The sequence below is a fragment of the Aristolochia californica genome, unplaced genomic scaffold (assembly GCF_029961685.1).
Source record: "Aristolochia californica isolate CCGP_79_NKW_82.1479 unplaced genomic scaffold, dmAriCali1.0.hap1 SCAF_13, whole genome shotgun sequence".
NCBI lineage: Eukaryota > Viridiplantae > Streptophyta > Magnoliopsida > Piperales > Aristolochiaceae > Aristolochia > Aristolochia californica.
In genome coordinates this window covers 23,710,745-23,729,737 of record NW_027181804.1, presented here as the reverse complement: position 1 = coordinate 23,729,737, position 18,993 = coordinate 23,710,745, and the positions used below count along the sequence as shown (strand labels likewise).

Sequence of the window (18,993 nt, the reverse complement as noted above, 5' to 3'; positions counted from 1 at the left end):
ATTATTCATAGCCAATATCTTGTGGTCCAAACGATATAGCTTTCTTTTTCATTTCTAATTAAGTTTTGGAAGGTTCAGTGGCTCAAATCTGAATTGTTGGTGCATTCACCAGACCCAAACTCAAGAATAGCCCTTTATTCCCTTAAAAAGATCTGGAATTGAAGAGATCAAATTAGATTATTTGGGCTTTCCAAAGGAAACTAGCATACGTGTGAGGGGGGTGGGGGGAATTTGTTAGATGTTGGACCAAAAGGAGAATTTGTTAGTAGTATTTGGCAATATATGCAGTCTCTCTGACTATAAATTTCATATTGTTAAAACTAAGGTTTTATGTAGAATACCATGAGTTTGAAAATGAGCTTGGAATTGTTGATTTCTAGGGCCAACACATAAACCCAAGAGATCTTAAGTGAAGGAGAGAAGAGAGGAACTCTAGCTCTTGGGAAAGAGCAGAGAAGAAACCAAGGGAGAGAAAGAAGAGGAAAAGAGAGAGAGATATATGGACGGATTTGAGCCAAGAGGAGGAGACTTGAATGCTCTACCCCATGCGTTGAGATTATATTTATAGTTCATGAAGGTATTTACCATGACTACAATACCTTAGGGCTACATGCTTTAAAAGAAAAAAGATATAAGAGTATATACAACAGCTTGCATAGTTACAATTATATGTCATCTCTATGGAAGGTCTCCTAATTTACTAGCCATTCCACCTTTACACACATGGGTGTCTCTTAACACTCCCCCTCAAACTGGTGTTTGTAACTTCACTAACAAATAATCTTGGTCAATAAACTTGTGTACTTGAAAAAGAAAATTATATTACCTTGTTTTGATCCATCTTGTTCTTGAGGTCAATTTAGATATGTTTTCATAGGACTATCTTCAAACTAAAAGAATCAATCCAGTTGATTTGTTGAGAGATTGATTTATGCTATAGTGACTTGATGGATATATTGCACGTAATTGGATTGGCAAGATACATATGGATTCAAGGTATCTACCCTCTCCAAAGCCTCCATTGCTGCCATGGGACAGACCAAGTGTACTTCAAGATTAAAATGGACCAAATGAATCCTCTGAAGTCCTAGATTATAGGAGCCACTTTCACTCAAAGGCGAAAGTGGAATGAATTCCTCCCACATTACTTAGTTCATTAAAAAATAGCGTTAGTGTAGAAAGACTTGAATTGAAGTGAGATTACACCATTTCATTCACTCAGGCAAAAACGGGGGAAAACTATTTCCTACCTATTTTGCGAATCATCAGCTTTCCACGCGCGACGCGCGTTGCTTCCCCCCCAGCTATTCTGCTCTCCCTCTCGTCGGCCTCTCCAGACGATCTCTGCTCCCCTCCGCGATCGTTCAGCAAAGTATTTTTTCCTCCCTCTGCCCCCACCCCCATCGGTCGTCCTCTCTCTACCCCCACCTCCATCGCAAAGCACGGGAGGCTGAGCCTCTGTCGCAGAGTCCCTCGGCCTCTCCCCCCCCCCCTCCGCGATCGTTCAGCAAAGTATTTTTTCCTCCCTCTGCCCCCACCTCTGTCGCAAAGCACGGGAGGCCGAGCCTCTGTCGCAGAGCCCCTCGGCCTCCCTCTCTTTCTGCCGCCCCCCCCCCCCCCCCCTCCGGTCGGCCATCCTCCCTCTACCCCCACCTCCATCGCAGACCACGAGAGGCCGAGCCTCTGTCGCAGAGCCCCTCGGCCTCCCTATTTTCTCCCTCTCGGCGTACGTCGCCGTTGCCAAGCCCGCCGCAGAAGAAGACGAAGACAATGTTTAATTTTTCCTAAGTTAGGAAAAATTAAACCATCGTCATAATTGGTTTAATTATCCAATTAATTAAACCATTAGTTTTTATTTTTTTGTTAATATATTATTAATTAATAATATTTAAAATGTATATTAAGTTATTGATAAATTAATATATTTATTTACTTATTATGTATTTTTTATTTTTATTAAAATAGTGAGTTTTAATGTTAAACTATATCTTATGTTATTACAGAATAATTTATTTATTTATTATATTCACTTATGTTATTTTTAACTTTTTTATTTATTTTAAAAATTTTATTCTAGTCACACGTAATTAGTATATTAATTTATAATAAACTATAATCATTAATTGGTTTAATTATCCAATTGTTATAATTAATTAAACCATTAGGTTTATTTATTATATTCTCTTGTGTTATTTTTTTATTTTTTATTAATTTTGTATAATTTATTCTAGTCACACGTAATTATTATTTTAATTTATAATAAATTATAATCATTAAGTAATATAATATAATTTTTCATTAATTAGGATATTAATATATTCTAATACAACACGTTAAATCACTTATAAGTGTAGTAACTACGTTTATTTTTGTTAATTATATGTTTAGGTATATGTTTTATTTAAGTATATTATAAAATATTACTTATTCTCTTTTTTATATCATATTTTTCATTTGGGAGCACTAACACTGGAGTCTGTTTTCCAGCTACTTAAACTCTATACTAATACCCAAACATGAGTTGAAGTTGAATCAATTCATTTTACTTCAATTCAATTCTTCACTTCAATTCAAGTTCATTGTGGACTAACGCCCCCTATAGTGACTTGATGGATATATTGCACGTAATTGGATTGGCAAGATACATATGGATTCAAGGTATCTACCCTCTCCAAAGCTTCCATTGCTGCCATGGGACAAACCAAGTGTACTTCAAGATTAAAATGGACCAAATGAATCCTCTCAAGTCCCAGATTATAGGAGCCACTTTCACTCAAAGGCGAAAACAATCTGATACAAGTAGTTTTTCTTGGACAGTAGCATGGGTGAACTAGAAAAACTCAAACCTCAATTTCCATAAGAGAGAGGTAAAATGATTTTGACACCATTATATTGAGATACAACTGCAAGATTTACCCAAATTTGGTTAAAGTGTTCTACTCAAATCTGCAATTGGTGGAAGACAGAGGAAAAGCTCAAGCTCACTTTCTCTGTGGAGCAAACAAAGATAACAGTGAGCTTAAGTAATTTGAACATGTTGGGAACACCAAAAGATGGATTATGACGTGTTGTGGAGGAGAGATGGCTCTCAAACTTGGAAACAAACCACTCTCAGACCATCACTAATGCCATTATTCGTGTTTCCTAGGTGATATTTGAATTAACTTTGATATATTTTAGTGTTATTGATCACTTAATAGTTTCACCTAGGAACTTGGTATAGGTTTTTTTCAAGGGAAAAAATCCCCACCCATAAGGTGAAAATCAGACACCCATACTGCTTTCAAGCAGATTCAACAATTTCACTACATCCGAGCATCAAAAGTAATACGAATACAATAGGAGTTCTGATAAAATTTCACTAATTGGTACAACAATAACTGTACGGAAACAGAACCTAAACGGTATAAAAGATGCAAAATTTTTACCACTAGACAAAAATTTTATTCTGAGCGTGGCAACAAGAACACAAAGCCTGAGTTTTCACGAATCAGTGGTGGCGGTTCAATGTCGGAGATGTCGATTTGTTCCATAGACTTGGATATGTCATCTACTGAAAATGGTATGCTGAAATACAGGAAGACAAGTGAGCATCAACTAGGCATAAATTAACTTGCAAGCATTCAAGGATCCTGTTTTATGTGCATAAACGAGTCACTATTTTCCAGAAATAAAATTTAGTGTTTGTCACACAAATTTGAGCGAGTGAAGGAATACTTAAGGTCACTTTGCAACCAGTCTTGTCAAATGTAGTTTACCTCGAGTCATCATCCAATAAGAAAGAATTGCTGACAGCATTGTTAGAGTCTTCTGTCATCAATACCCTCATGTTGGATATAACCTGGATTGGTACCCCAGCAAGTATCATCAGACAGTCTTAATAACATTCTGTCAGAAAAATCTATGACTTTCATTACCCTAGTTACCAATATAGGGAAACAAATGGAAAATCAAAACATGGTAAAAAGCATTATAATCTACATTTATAGCATTTGAGGAAAAGTCAAACGAAGAAACAGATAGGAAATGTTTGAGGAATTTCTTTGAAACATTTACAAAATGAATAAGAAACCATTTACAAACTTGCAGGAAATGAACAACAATGAAATAAGTAACAAGGATTATAAACTCTGATCCAAAAAAATAGTTAATGTGAATTCTTATTGACAAACCATCATATAAAGAAGTTAAAATAATAAACTGGTGATAATATACTTTAGTTAATTATTTGATTAAACAACTTGACCAAACATTTTAAAATTACCCTTTTCAGCCTCTCATTTTTAGAAGTACAAAACATATGTTTTCTATAATATATTTCCCAAGTGTTTCCTTAAAGCTCCTTAATGCTTCCTACCAAATTTAGGAGAACCGTTGTTTTGGTTTCTGCAACAAAGTTTCAGAGAAACAAGTTTCCCTCCCCATAAAGAGTTCCTAGTACCAATGGTAACAAACCTAGTTGGAGTAATGGCATCCAAAATAACTCACATCTGTTGACACACTGTGGGTTCCATACTTGTCGTCCCAGTACATTGTACTTATTCTGTACAACTGCTGTATACTTAGCACCTGCACACCAACGGTAAAGGAGCTTCAGATTGAATGGGGTTAGTGAGAGAATAAAAAAGGGAAAAGAAAGGCAAGTGTCACCCACAGGGCAAAGATCGTGGCTTATTTCATCAAGAGTCTTCTTAGGCTTCTGATGAATGACCTAATTAATCAAAGTATTCCATGGAGAAACTACAATTAGATGAAAGAAAAGATAAATTTATCTGCTTACTCGTTATGTAAGTCTTCATAATAAATTACAAAACAAATAGAGAAATGCTTTCAAGTTTCACGTAATTCTAATTTCTAATTTTCTTTTGACATGATAGATTTGTTTATTTATATTTGGTATGACCCTGCTAAACTGGACAGAAATGCTGGGATAAGAAAAAGAAAAAAACCACGTACCAGAAATCCAATAGCCTGTCTTATATGCTTAAGCTCATCCCAAGCTGGACCTGCATACTGAAAAAGTGTTGCTGATCAGAATATAGGAAGTTAAACCACAAGAACAAATTATAAGGACAAACTCACACAAAACCTACCTCATCAGTAGCTTTATAGCACCAATTTTCTAGTTCAGCTAATCCTGCTTTGACGTATTCACCATTACTGAATGAACAACACTCTCTTCTCAAAAGAAGGCTGCCAAAAGAATGAAAACAATGATGAAAGAGCTACGCAGATCTTTTCCTTTATCTAACTAAAACTGTCAACAATCTTTATTGTTTTGGAGAGTGAAAAACATACCTATTGAAAAGCTGTACATTGATGAAGGAAAATATCTGTGTGAAAATCTTTCGAACTAAAAATGGAGGAACCTGGGAACAGAAGATCAGAACAAACGTGAGTGAAATAACCTCCAGCTCTATGAAGAAGCAAGTAGGAATAGGTCAACTGACTCAAGGTTCAAGGAATGCCAATCTACTAATTTCACTAGGGAAAGACTATTCAGGTAGAGATTACAATAATATGAAAATAGTAAATAAAGCAATAGATATCTCACTAACATGATTTGCCTTCAATGTATTCAAGAAGTTCCCAAGGCTCTTAACAATTCCTTGCCAATGAGCAATCAATGCCTGCTGAGCAGCAGAATTTGCAACCGAACGGGTTGGTCCTTTCACTAAACTTGCTCTGGATGTTCTTGGTGCCTGTGACGATTAGAAACATACAAGGAATTTTATCTGTAATATTCCCCAGTCAGGTGCAAAACCTACTGTCATAAAAGCCACATGAAATACCTGGATGCACAACCCAAGCAGGGGAGAAATTTCTTTCTTCAGATTATCCCGTATCATTCCATATATTTTTTCTACATATGCTGTAAGTTGCTGTTTGAACAGTAATGCTGGATATTTTGCTTCAACTTGCCGCAGGGTATCCACTCCACCAACCAAGCCACCATTGACAAAAGAGAGATTAACACCTTGAGGTGTTCCTCTAAAACTCTGAACCAAAAATTTATAATTAACAATAGCACACTCTATATCCCATAGTTTTACATGAGTTCATTAATGGCATAAGCATAAGCACGGAGTTTGTGTCTAGTTTTTGCAAAAACATATTTTCTTACTTGAGTCATCCTCCCAAATAAAGTAGCAGATGATGACCGACGACGTTGTGGAGCCATCCCTGCAGCCCCACTCGCTTTCAGAGTGCGCTGAAGTAGCAACAACAATGTAGAGGCATTGGACAGCCAATACGCTAACACATCATTGTTTTCCTGGGTCTGAATAAAATATGAGAATTGATGAGAAGCTTAATAAAGATGAGAAAGTTAAATCTCACAACCTTAAATACAACATAAATGGATAAGATATGTAAAGAACAAAAAAGAAAAAGAGAAATAATTCTCAAACCTCAATGGCTTGGCCTATTGTAGAGATAATCCGGTCAAAAACACTGGTCCGTTCAACTTCAAAAGACCTCCATTGCAGGAGGCATTTGTAAATAATACAAGCAGCAATGGGTCTGGTCCCTGCAAAACCCAGATGTTGCATAATGCACCGGATCAACAACTCCTGGTTCTCCTGAAAGACAAAAGCCAATCCATCACACAGTTACATTACTTCTGTTAGAAAATGCAATTGGGAGTATTTTGATAATTTTATCTATGTAATACGTACTCCTAGAAGACTGACGGCATCGTAGGAAGTTAGTCTATAAGTCTGCTTTGTTTGCTTTCACTTTGTTGATATTACAGGGGCATTCTTGTCTTTTTGTCCCCCCTTTCACTTAAAGCAATATAAAGGTTGTTAGGGGTCGAGTTCAATCCCTAATGGAGCAGCCTCTCATGCTGCATTCTTATCCTTCTCTCTTCTTCATTTTATTACTTCAGTTTTTTTTTCTCTTCATGGTATCAGAATAATAGAGTTCAAGATTGGGAGTTTTCTCGCGAAATGATATTCTTTCATTCTCCAATTTCAAAATCTGCAAAGAGGTTATGCATAATTTCTTTTGTTGACAGAATAAAGGTCGGACTTTTCTTTTCCTTCTTTCTCATAGTCATTATGCTGATGGTTAGTATTCATATTCAGTGGTTTGATATGTCATTACTGCCCTTCGAGGGTTGTTGGATGTCATTTTAAAGAACTACTATCTGTGTCATCTCTATTGTTGTTCTTTGTTTATACTGTGATTTTAATTGAGTGATTGAGAAGAATTCTGATCTGTTATCATTAGATTGATAGCATCTCTACGATGTTGAGAAAATTTTGCCCTAGATCTGAAGTGTGTGGGGCGTACTTATCTGCACAGGTAGGGCCAGGATTCTCCCTTTTTTGCTGAAAAATAATGGCTGAATCTAGTAAAGATTGTTGCTCCTATTAAGCCTCTTGGAAGTCATGAGAGTAAAGATACTCACTCTATTCAGATTACTTTTGTAAAGTTAAATAAATAGGATTATATGAATTGTTCCATATTTGAACAAATCTTAGGGAAGATCCTCCTGATCATATAATTGAGGATTGGGGCTGGGGGCAGAAGATAATCAAGTAATAACCAGGTTGTTAAAGAGTGTGGAATCCATATTTAGTGATCAGGTTATGAGTTATGGGACTTCGAAATCAATGTGGAATATACTCGCATTTATTTTCTCACAGAAAAGAAATATGTCAAAAGTGTATGAATTTTAAACAAAATATTTCAGTCTGCAAAGAGGCGATCAAAATGTTTTGATTACTTTACTGAAATGTAAGGGATTCAGCAAGAAATTAGTACTATTCATTCACTACTAATGTTGATGAACTTCGTAGAGGGAAGAGTCAGATCCAAGTTACTAGATTCCTTGATAGCCTTGGACAAGAATACGATGCCATTTGGGCTCAGTTGTTAGCAAATGATGATGTAACAATACTTGAACAGGCCTTCAACAGTGTAGTTCATGTACAAGGTGTTGTGGTCACGAAAACTGAGTAGGGTAATAGAACGATTGATACTTCTGCCCTCAATCTCAATTCAATTCCAAAACAAGTATGAGCCTTCATATAGTCATGAAGGAAGTCGTAGAGGTTGTGGAAAAGATTCTTCCAATTGAGGATGTGGATGTAGTGATAGGGGTGATAGAAAATGCATCCATTGTAGCTGAACTAATCATTTTAGGATAGATAATGAAATTTTTTTGGTAAACTAGCATCGGTTACCTTAATAGAAAAAGAGACTATAGCCTATATGACCCCTAATAAGAGATTCAACAACTTCTACAATGACTAGTGTCAAGGAATAGTCCCACATGGATTAGTGAGTATAAAGATCTTGAGTTCATTAGTTGGGAAAGAGGTTTCCTAAGTTGACTAGTCATTTTGGGATAGGGCCTTGGACCCAATTTGACATGGTATCAGAACAAGTACTCATATGTGGGCCTGCACCAAAAAACTATCTACAAAAGAGGGCCTCAACCTAAAACTATCCATTTGTAGAGCCACAGAAGTGGGCCTACACCTAAACTGCCTACTCCTAAATTATCCACTTGTAGAGCCACAAAAGATGGTCTACGGGAGTGTTAAGGAATACTCCCACATGGATTAGTGAGTACAAAGATCTTGAGTTTATTAGTTGGGAAAGAGGTTTCCTAAGTTGATTAGTCATTTTGGGATAGGGCCTTGGACCCAATTTAACAACTAGGATAATTGACCACTACACCGGCACCCTTTACTTCCAAAGATGTCAGTTTCCCTTCCACTACAAGTGCCACATTGCCAAGCATAGGTATGCAAGCATTGAATGTATCTCATTCCCTCTCTTGAATCATTGATTCAAGAGCATCCACACGCAAGTCAGGTACCGTGTTGTTATATTGGTTGAAGGCTCCACTTCCCCATTCAAGGAGAGGGTAATATTCATACTACCCCTCGCATGTCCTTGAATTCCGTTTAATTTGTTCCTCATTTTCCCATGAATCTTCTATCTCTAAGCAATATTACTAAGTTTTAAAATTGTTTTGTAATATTCTTTTCCGTTTCATGTATCTTTCAGTATTTGCAGATGAAAAGGATGATTGGATAAGAGCATGAGAAAGGTGGGCTCTACTTTCAGGATCATTTTTCTCTTCCAAAGGCAACGCACGTATAACAAATAGCTCCCCATATCTATGACACCTATGCTTGAAACATCCATCACCAGCCAAATTTCATCAATCTTTTCCGTATTTGTCAAGTGATCTTTCTTTCAAATGTGAATCATGCCAATTGGGCAAGCATCATCGAGTTATCTTTCTAACAAGTCTTAGTCATAGTTGAGTCTTTCAATTAGTTCATTCTGATGTATAGGGCTTTAGGGTTTAGGGCTAGGGTCAAGTACCTAGTCTTTTTGGTTTTAAATACTTTGTCTCTTTTATTGATGATTTTAGTAGAGCTACTAAGATTTATCTCTTAAGGGAAAAATCCAAAGTGTTTGATGTATTCTTAAAGTTTTTTCATGAAATAAAAAATCAAATTGGCACTTCTATTCATAACTTTCTTACAAATAATGGTTTTGAATATTTGAATCATAAGTTTACTTTGTTTGTGAACTTCAAGGGATTATTCACCAAACTTCTTGTGTTTATATACCTCAAGAAAACAGGGTTGCAGAACAGAAAAATAAACACTTGAAGTTGCACACACATTATTGATTCAAATGTGTCCCTAAATCTTTTTGGAATGATGCAGTCTTAACATCATGTTTCTTAATCAATCATTCTGTCATTTGTTCTACACGGTCAAGTTCCCATACACATGTTAAAACCACATTGCAAATTTTTTTATACTCCACCATGGGTGTTTGAATCTACTTGTTCTAGTCACTCATTCAGTCACTCTACTGATAAGTTGTCTCCTTGTTCTATAAAGTGTGTTTTCTTATGTAACCTCATCATGAAAAGGGCTATAAGTGTTATGATCCTGTCACTTGAAAAATATATGTGTAAGCAAATGTGGCATTCTTAGAAAATACTCCATACTTTGTATGCTCTGATTAATCTCCTTCTTTATCTGATGTACATTTGGATAGCCCTTTACCTATAGCTGCTATGGATGCTCCAAGTGCAGGTACCTCAAGTTCATCCCAAAAACCACTACAAGTGTATAGAAGATGCCAGCATACAATGCCATCAGCGTCAGATGATTCCCTTCCATATTGTCCAGACCGATCAGCGACTTTCTCTGGTCCAAGCATTATCCTCTACACTTGTAGATCCTGTTTTCTTCAATTTAGACTTACCGTTTGCCATTAGACGAGCTACAAGGTCATGCATGTACTTCTCACCCTATTACAGAATATGTCTTTCAATTCTTTGCCACCTTCCTACAAGTCATTTGCCATGTCCTTGTCTACGTCTTCTATACCCAGTTCAATGCAGAATGCTTTAGTTTTGCCTTATTAGAAACGTACTATGGATGAGGAGATGAATGTTGTGGTTACAAGGAGGGCATGGAGTCTTTGTGATCTACCTGCAAGAGCTGCTATTATGGGCTGTCATTAGGTGTATACAATCAAGTTCAACACAGTGGCAGTATAGAGCAATACAAAGCTCGGTTGGTTGCAAACGGGGTACATTCAAACTTTTAGAATAGATGTGTTTAAGAAATTCTCCCTAGTTGTTAGACTTACTTCTATTCGGATTTTGATCTCAAGGGTTGTAAATAACAGACTGCCCTTATTTCAGTGATATTAAAAATGCGTTTCTTTACGATAATTTGAGGAAGAAGAACATATGGAGTAACCTCCTGGATACATTGCTCAAGGGGAGAAAGGGAAAGTGTGCCAATTGAAGAAGGCTATTTATGGTCTTAAACAGAGTCGCAAAGGGTGATTCAAAAATTTTAGCAAAGTGGTCATAGAGTTTGGATTTTCAAGGAGCCATTATGATCATTCTGTGTTTGTTTGGAGGTCATCATGGGTTTTGATTCTAGTTGTGTATGTGGATGATATTATTTTATCTGGAAGTGATTATAAGGGGATTCAAGAGGTTAAAGAATATCCAGCAAGATATTTTAGACAAAGGATTTGGGGCAATTGAAATATATTCTTAAAAATTAAAAAAGCCAAAAGTTAGAAAGGGATTATTTTATCTCAGAGGAAGTATGTGACATATATGTTAAAGGAATGTGGATTATTGGGTATAGGTACAGTAGATACATCTATGGAAGTTAATCATGCCCTTCATGATGACACCAGTCTTGAGCTTAGAGACAAAATAGTATAGACGTCTGTTTGGGAAGTTTGCTATATTTATAAGACCAAATATTTCCTTTGGAGCTAGAGTGGTTAGTCAATTCATGGAATTCCCACGCAAAATACATAGGAAGTGGTCTCTAGAATTTTGATGTAAATGGAGCTCCTGGGAAAGGATTGGAGTATAAATTATGTGATAAAATTGATGTTATGGGATATTCTGATGTTGAATATAAACCCAATCAGGTTTGAGTTCAAGCCCTAACAAAGCAGCCTCTCATGCTGTATTCTGATCCTCTTCTTTCTCTTCTCTCCTCTTCACTTTATTACTTTAGTTTCTTGTTTCTATAAAACTTTCAAAAAGCAATGAAAAGTGCAGAGCTTAAGGGGTACCTGCTGTTTCTCATTAAGTGATTTCTGTGGTTTCTCCTCTACTTCTGAAAGTTCTCTTGGCGTTGATACAGTACTATGTGAATCCTGAGACAGTAACATGGAAAATTTATAAACACCTTAAGAAACAAATTCACAAGTAAACTGACACTGACACAGTATCCCCTTACAGTAGATGCCATCTTTGTATCAATCATTAAACCATGACCACTCTCCGAGTTTCTCTGTCAATAAGAAACCCTGAATCAGCATCTGCAACAGAGAATTTCTAACCAACTTTCAGCATTCAATACCTGAATTGTTGACTTTGAGCGTCCTGAGAGAAATTTGTTATTGGGTGCCATGGAGAGAGCTTGCTGACGAAGGACCTTATTTTCTGATTCCAAGTTTGTCAGTTTCTCCTCAAGTCTGGGTTTCAAAATCCACAAGTTTTTTATTAAATTAACCAGAATGTGAGCAGAAGAATTATGATATTTGTCATGAATGTAAGCCCCAATAGAAAATGGCAGTCACTAACATTTAGAGTTGAATGAGGTAAAAGGTGTCAGACATGGTTACTGACACTTAATACTTTGTAGCCCCAAACACAATAGAAATTATTACATGACATGGAAAATGTAAAATCATATAAAAAATTTCAAATTAAACCAAAAATTTTAAATAGTGGGATACAACCACAATTTATAAAATATGTAGCAAAGAAAATTGTGAATATGCATGAAAACAAATTCCAATATTAAAAAGTAAACTTCTACATAGGATTTTTTTTTAAAGCTTCTACACATGAAATGACTGCAATTATTCACCAATTAGTATTTTAATAAAAAAAGAAATGTTTCAGAGAAATTAGTGCAATGATCCCTTCTTGTAAAATGTCAACATTATACTTCCAGTATCCTTACATTAGTATATCCATATTCAGATTACTATTAAACTGCATAATAGATGACTGTGAAGAGAAAAAATGTAGATTTGAGTGCAACCCTAGAGCATGATATTTTTCAAGGGCCACCACTTTAGTGCCATATTCATAAACAATAAGGGAAAGTTTAAAAAAAAATTAAATCACTTACAATCCAAAAAGAAAAAAGAACACACAAATCTCCATTAAAGTATCCCTTAAGACAAACTCCTGGCATAACTTCAATCAAATTATTGTTGTTTACACAACTGACATATCACCAGGAGTACTGCCAAATTACAACAAAGTCCAAAATTATATTAGTTGTCATATTATAATAATGATATAGGTGCCTCCGTTTATGAAAACAGGATTACACATGGTGAATACAAAGGACCAAAATAACTTCTAATTAGAGAGATTATTGAGTACCTGATTTTCTCAAATGAATATGAGCTCAGTGTTGGTAATCACATTTTGCTTCAAGAGAGAAAGGCAGATTTTAATTTATCCCTTTGTAAGTTTCAAATAACTAGGTGGAACTGTCTTACAAATTTTAATCTCAGACAAAGCATAATTTCTTTGACTTAAAGGATTTTTTAATTGATGATAAGATTCAACCACATCCTCATGATCATTATCTTTGTCGAAGACTTCTCCTAACTAGGCAGGGGTCCTCTACAATATCCATTTGCCTTTTCCAATATACCTCTTTGTTAGCTCCATTACTCGATCAGTCTTCTCCAAGTCTTCACAGCTTCCTCCCATATGGTTGTGGGCTTCTGTATGCCTCACCAGTCCATCAACCAACAATAAGAAAGCCTGAATCACTGGTGCACCATTGGGTGCGCATCTAACCATCTTAGATGGCTATCTAATTTTTTTTGTCCATTGACGGGCAATACTCAGTCTTTGATAAGTTAAATTTTAATCTCATTCATACTTGTTCTGCAATCCTTGCTAACTCATAATTCTTGAAAGAGCTAATTCTAGGCTCAACATTTGGTTCCATTAAAGCAGGGGTGGTCTAATTGTTGCATTGAAGAATTGTGCCTTCACTGTATTTGCCATGCACCTATAACATAGTTGGTATCCACTTAACAACTGCCAATCTTCCCCCTTACCAAATCAATCCTCTTAGCTAACAAAATACTAACCCATTGTGAGTCAATAGAAGACCACCAGCATCAGAAAAGATGAGCCAACAGAAAATAAATTCAATTATTCAGCCACAGGATGCCAATGACCAAGAAGTACAAAATCAGTCTAACGTACATTACTAACTGAAAAGTAAAGGACCTAAGATCAACAGGGGAATTAGCATGCCCTAATGAGCACACTCTTTTAGTTCTTACAACACAAAAAAAAAAAAAAAAAAAAAAGAATGTTCAGCCGAAAGGGATCTTGAAGGAAGTTCAAACCAACACACTCACGATACCCACCAATCTCGACTGTAGATCCTGAAAAACACAATGACCGGGAAAACTGGTTATGCTAAAAATTCAAGAGTTGTAGCAAGATGACGGATAGAAAGCAAATAAATCAGTAGGTTAGGTATATGAGAAAGAAGAAAGAGATAGAATAGAAAATATTTTAACAAAACTTTTTGTTCAGAAAAGAAGAAAAGAATAATTGAAAATGTCCAGTTTTCCCAGTCTAAGGGGGACAAGGGGGAAAAAAGTAGAGGAGGTACTATGTCATGCATATAGCTTTGTGAATCGAAACTCTAACAATGAACAGTGGACAAAGGCCAGAAATGCAGTATAGTAGCAACTACTTTCAGCTCATCAGGCTTGTCCAAATGAAGGTATCAATAACTTCAAAGGCCTTAATATGGGCCTTGACTCGATATGAGGCTTACAGCCCAACACAATCAAGCAGATGTGCAACTTGATTTACCTAAGAAATCACTTTGGACTTTGATATTACTTCCCCTTCTCTCACCTACTGACTTTGTTTTAGTCTTATCCTCTTCCTCCCCTTCTATCAAAACATCGACCTTTAAGAATTCCAGGAATTCACCCACTTCATTTTCCAATCAACAATTGATACAGAGAACTTCCAGATCAATATTTGCTTCAACTTTGAAGATCATTCATCACTGCCTTCAAGAAACTACACAGCTCTATGCTTTCTAAGCTTCTGAAAATCAAAGTTTCAGCATTTTGTCCGTTCATACAAAAGAGTGTGCTATGACAAACTTCAGTTTTAGTTAGTCTGGAAGCTACTCAACTGGTGCAGTGTCACTGCTCTTGATGAAAAGTTGATAATGCCAAACATAGATTTCCAGCTCAACCCAAACAAAGCTGGACTGATCCAAAGCAATCGGAATGAAATTGAAAGACTAATTCAACCACTTCTCTCCATTAAGAGAGCTAAGATCTAAGCAAAAATGCTCTTTCCATATGTACAGGTTTCTGAATCCATGAGTTTTGACCAAGATGTCAATAGTAAGATCACCTCCAACTAGCTTAAAACTCCATAAAACCTTCACTCATAAGGTCTTCATGACGCCCAAGATTTTGTCCATTTGATATATAATGAAACGATTATGCATCGAGTACATGTAGAACCTGTTGATGTCATCAAGGGCCCAAACCCCATTAAGTCTGTTAAGTTGGGTCCAAGGCCTATCCCAAAATGACTAGCCAACTTAGGAAACCTCTTTTCCAACTAATAAACTCAAGATCTTTGTACTCACTAATCCATGTGGGACTATTCCTTAACAAAGTCAATAATTCTGAGTGCACAATTATTTATTTTCCTTGGTGGTGCTGCATCAAAGCAAATATTCAATAATCATATAATTCTACTTCCACTCACCAAATTCCAGTCAATATCATGGCCCTCTTCCTTTTACTTACAGAAACCCAAATTGCAAAAACTTGTTTCAAGTGAGTGCATATCCAGTAAAAGAAATACATAGATTTACTAATATAATCAACGTATAAGAGCCTAAGGCTCAAGATCATTAAAAATAGAAATAACCAAGAAACACAAATACATAATTTATTTCAAAAAGAGAAACCTGTTGAACCATTGACTAAGAAGTGATTATACTTCCAGAGGAAAAATGAAAAACGAATGAAAGAGCAATAATACCCTAGCAGAAAGTGGAATGGGAAGAAGTTCAAACCTATTACAAGATTATTATGGAGGATAAAGACACCTTCATGCTCAATTGGACAAATTACAGAAAAAGGTAAAAAGGAAAGACCAGAACGGACTTGAAATATGTGTTCAGTAGAAACAGAGAAGAGATTGAAGATGAAAAGAGGAAGGAATAGGAAAGATTTAAAGGAGAGAAGGGCTCAATAAGAGCCTGCTGGATGGGGGAGAAATCAACCCCCATCTCTCTTATATCAAGTCACTTAAGTTGTTTTACAAAAGGACTAAACTGCCCCTTTACATAAGAACATATGCATCAATGACAAAAACAGCTTCTAACTAATCTGAAAATTACATAACAACTACCCCAACTCCATAATATAAATCTGGAACCTTCTGGCTACACTTTTACAGATTTCACACTTATGAAATGATTAAAATACCCCTGGCTTATAACACCCCCCCTCAAGATGAAGCATATATGTCAAGCAAACCCAGCTTCAAACAAAAGTTATAAAAGTCTGATTTTCCAAGAGGTTTTGTGAATATATCACCAAACCGCTTAGTGGTCCTGACATACAAGGTAATTACCCTACCACCCAAGCACTGCATCTCTTACAAAATAAAGATCAACTTAAATATGTTTCGTCTTCTCATTGAAGACAAGATTACTCACAATGAAAATGGCTGCTTGATTATCACACTTAAGCACCGTAGGTTCTTCAACTGCAATTTTTAACTCCTTTAACAAAGAATGAATCCACAGGAGCTCACTCACAATGTGGACTATTGATCAAAACTTTGCCTCAGCACTAGAACGTGCCACCATGTTTTGTTTTTTTACTCTTCCAACTAATAAGATTTTCTCCAACAAATATATAGAAACCTATAGAGGACTTCTTGTCAAGTTCCAATCCAACATAATTTGCATATGAATACTCTTCAATCTTGAGGTGACCACAAGTATAAAATAGCCCTTTACCTGGAGCTCCATTCAAATATCACAAAATTCTTTGGGCTGCTTCAAGATGAACTTTGAATGGAGACTCTATTAACTGACTCACCACACTAATAGGGAAAGCAATATCAGGTCTTGTGATAGTTGCATATATCAATTGTCCTACTATTCTTCTATACATATCCTGCCTTTCAATAATACGTTGTTCTCTCCCATAAGTTATGACCAACCTCTAAAGGAGTATCCATTGATTTGGCTCCTTAAAGCACATACTCATATAACATATCAATAATATATTTCCTCTAGAAAAGTATTATCCCTTGTTTTCTCTTAGCTACTTCAATCCCCAAAAAATATTTGAAAAATCTAAAATCCTTAGTTTGGAAGTGTTGCTCAAATAAGCTTTCACTTCTTCAATCCCCTGGGAATCACTACCAAATAGTACTGTTAAAATACAAGTTCAGGCATATTTTGGTTATTTCTTTGATTTTCAATATTACATTTTTCTCTTATAGTATGGCTATTAGATAGAGAATGTCTTATTTTATCTCTAGTTAAATTTTCATTCAATTTAGACACGTATTTTAGGAGATAAGTAATTTTGAGTATTGAGGGGCATTTTTGTCCTATTGTAAAACTTCACTTAAAACCCTGATTATAAAGAAGCAGGAAGGGCCTTTTGGCTCGAATTCCAAGGCAGAAAAGCTGCCTCTCTTCCAGAAATCCATTTTCTCTTCTATTTTCTCCCCATATCACCAATTTTTCAAGTACAATGTCATCTACATACACCACAAGAATCACATTCCCAAATGACCAATGTAAAACACACAAGGAATGATCATGGTGATTCCAAACAAACCCAAATGCTATGACAACTTTACTAAACGTATCGAACCAGGCCCCGAGACTATGTTTCAACCCATAGATAGGTTTATGCAACTTATAAACTTTCTCGTTCTCCCCCTGAACAACATACCCAGGAGGTTGCTCCATATATACCTCCTCATTTTTAATGTCAAACCGAAATAAGGGTCATCTCTTAGCTACTGCAACAGAAATTAAAATGTGAACTATAGTCATACAAGCCACTAGAGAAAAAGTATCAAACACATCCACACCATATGCTTGGGTGTAACCCTTACCCACTAAACGCGCCTTATATCTCTTAAATTGTCCCATTGACATTATTTTTAAAGGTATACACCCAACGACCACCCACAATGGTAGCATTTGCAGGAGGTTCAACCAAGGTCCACATATTCCTTGTCTATAAGGCATCCATCTCATTTTTTTTTTTTTAAATAAGGCATCCATCTCTTGTTGTTAGGGGAGGTTTCCCTTAATGTATCTTTTCTTTCATTGAAATAAAATTATCAACATTACAAAAAAAAAAAAAAGGCATCCATCTCATCATCCTTAGTTTTCTTCCACTCAGGCAAACACTCGGCATCCTACACTATAGTAGGAATAGAAAAACAGGACAACAGAGCAATGAAGGACCGGAATGAAGAAGACAAATTATGGAAATACGGATACTTTGAAATAGGATGGCGGGTACCTTTTCTTTTGCTAACAAGGAGATGTAAATCAGTGAAGACAGGATTTGCAGGCTTAGAAGAAGATGGTCCAACCATGTCAAAGGGAGCCATAGAGAAGCCTTGATGTTGCAATTCATCCTACGTTAATATACCCACAAGGGTGGATGAGGCAAAATAGTGCAATGTACAGCAGGTCTATCCATAACTGAAACAGGAAGAGGAGACTTAGCCGCCGTAATAGGATGAGAGGAAGTCTCAGATGATGCACTAAAAAAGTAGTTTCAAAAAATATTGCATCTGCTGAAATCTAAGGTCTCTTGTTAGGAGGATCATAACATTAAACCCTTTTGATTATGAGGATAACCAAGAAAAAAGCATTCTATAGCATGACAAGAGAACTTGTTAGTGTGAGGACCAACCGAAAGAACCAAACACCCTGAGTGTGACTTCAAATATGGAGCATATTGGTTTCAAAACTTGCAGTAGAATTTTGCCTCCCAGAACAGAGGATGGCATTCTATTAATAAAGTAGCAAGATGCGAAAATAGCATCTCCCAAATACAACATTAAAACATCCATTTGACACAATAGAGTATGAGCTACTGCAAACAAATGATGATTTTTCCGCTCTACAACCCCATTTTGTTGTGGGGTATATACAAGTGATGATTGATGAATAATCCTATGAGATACACAGAATGATGAAAATTTATGATTCATAAATTCAAGACGAGTAGAAAACACAAATTAAAGCACCAAATTGAGTTTTTCATTGAAAATTTTGACAAATACATCAAATACTTCAGTTTTTTCCTTAAGGAGATACACCTAGGTAAATCTACTACAATCATCTATAAAAGTTAAAAAAACAATGGAAACCAAACAAAGTGGAAGTT

General features: G+C 36.0%; 1 protein-coding gene across 1 annotated transcript in view; it reads right to left on the bottom strand.

The window, feature by feature from the left end:
* Positions 1–3,275: 3,275 nt before the first annotated feature.
* LOC137948238 (myosin-11-like) overlaps positions 3,276–18,993 on the bottom strand; it is a 31,652-nt gene continuing 15,934 nt past the window's right edge. Inside the window, exons 26-39 of the mRNA XM_068794246.1 lie at positions 11,886–12,000; positions 11,763–11,816; positions 11,596–11,679; positions 6,411–6,581; positions 6,125–6,280; positions 5,793–5,999; positions 5,559–5,702; positions 5,299–5,369; positions 5,094–5,193; positions 4,957–5,013; positions 4,655–4,711; positions 4,489–4,569; positions 3,759–3,841; positions 3,276–3,567 (exon numbers count right to left, since the gene is read on the bottom strand). Coding sequence (XP_068650347.1) covers positions 3,444–3,567; positions 3,759–3,841; positions 4,489–4,569; positions 4,655–4,711; positions 4,957–5,013; positions 5,094–5,193; positions 5,299–5,369; positions 5,559–5,702; positions 5,793–5,999; positions 6,125–6,280; positions 6,411–6,581; positions 11,596–11,679; positions 11,763–11,816; positions 11,886–12,000 — 1,504 coding nt within the window. The 3' untranslated portion in view covers positions 3,276–3,443. The remainder of the gene's footprint in view (positions 3,568–3,758; positions 3,842–4,488; positions 4,570–4,654; positions 4,712–4,956; positions 5,014–5,093; positions 5,194–5,298; positions 5,370–5,558; positions 5,703–5,792; positions 6,000–6,124; positions 6,281–6,410; positions 6,582–11,595; positions 11,680–11,762; positions 11,817–11,885; positions 12,001–18,993) is intronic.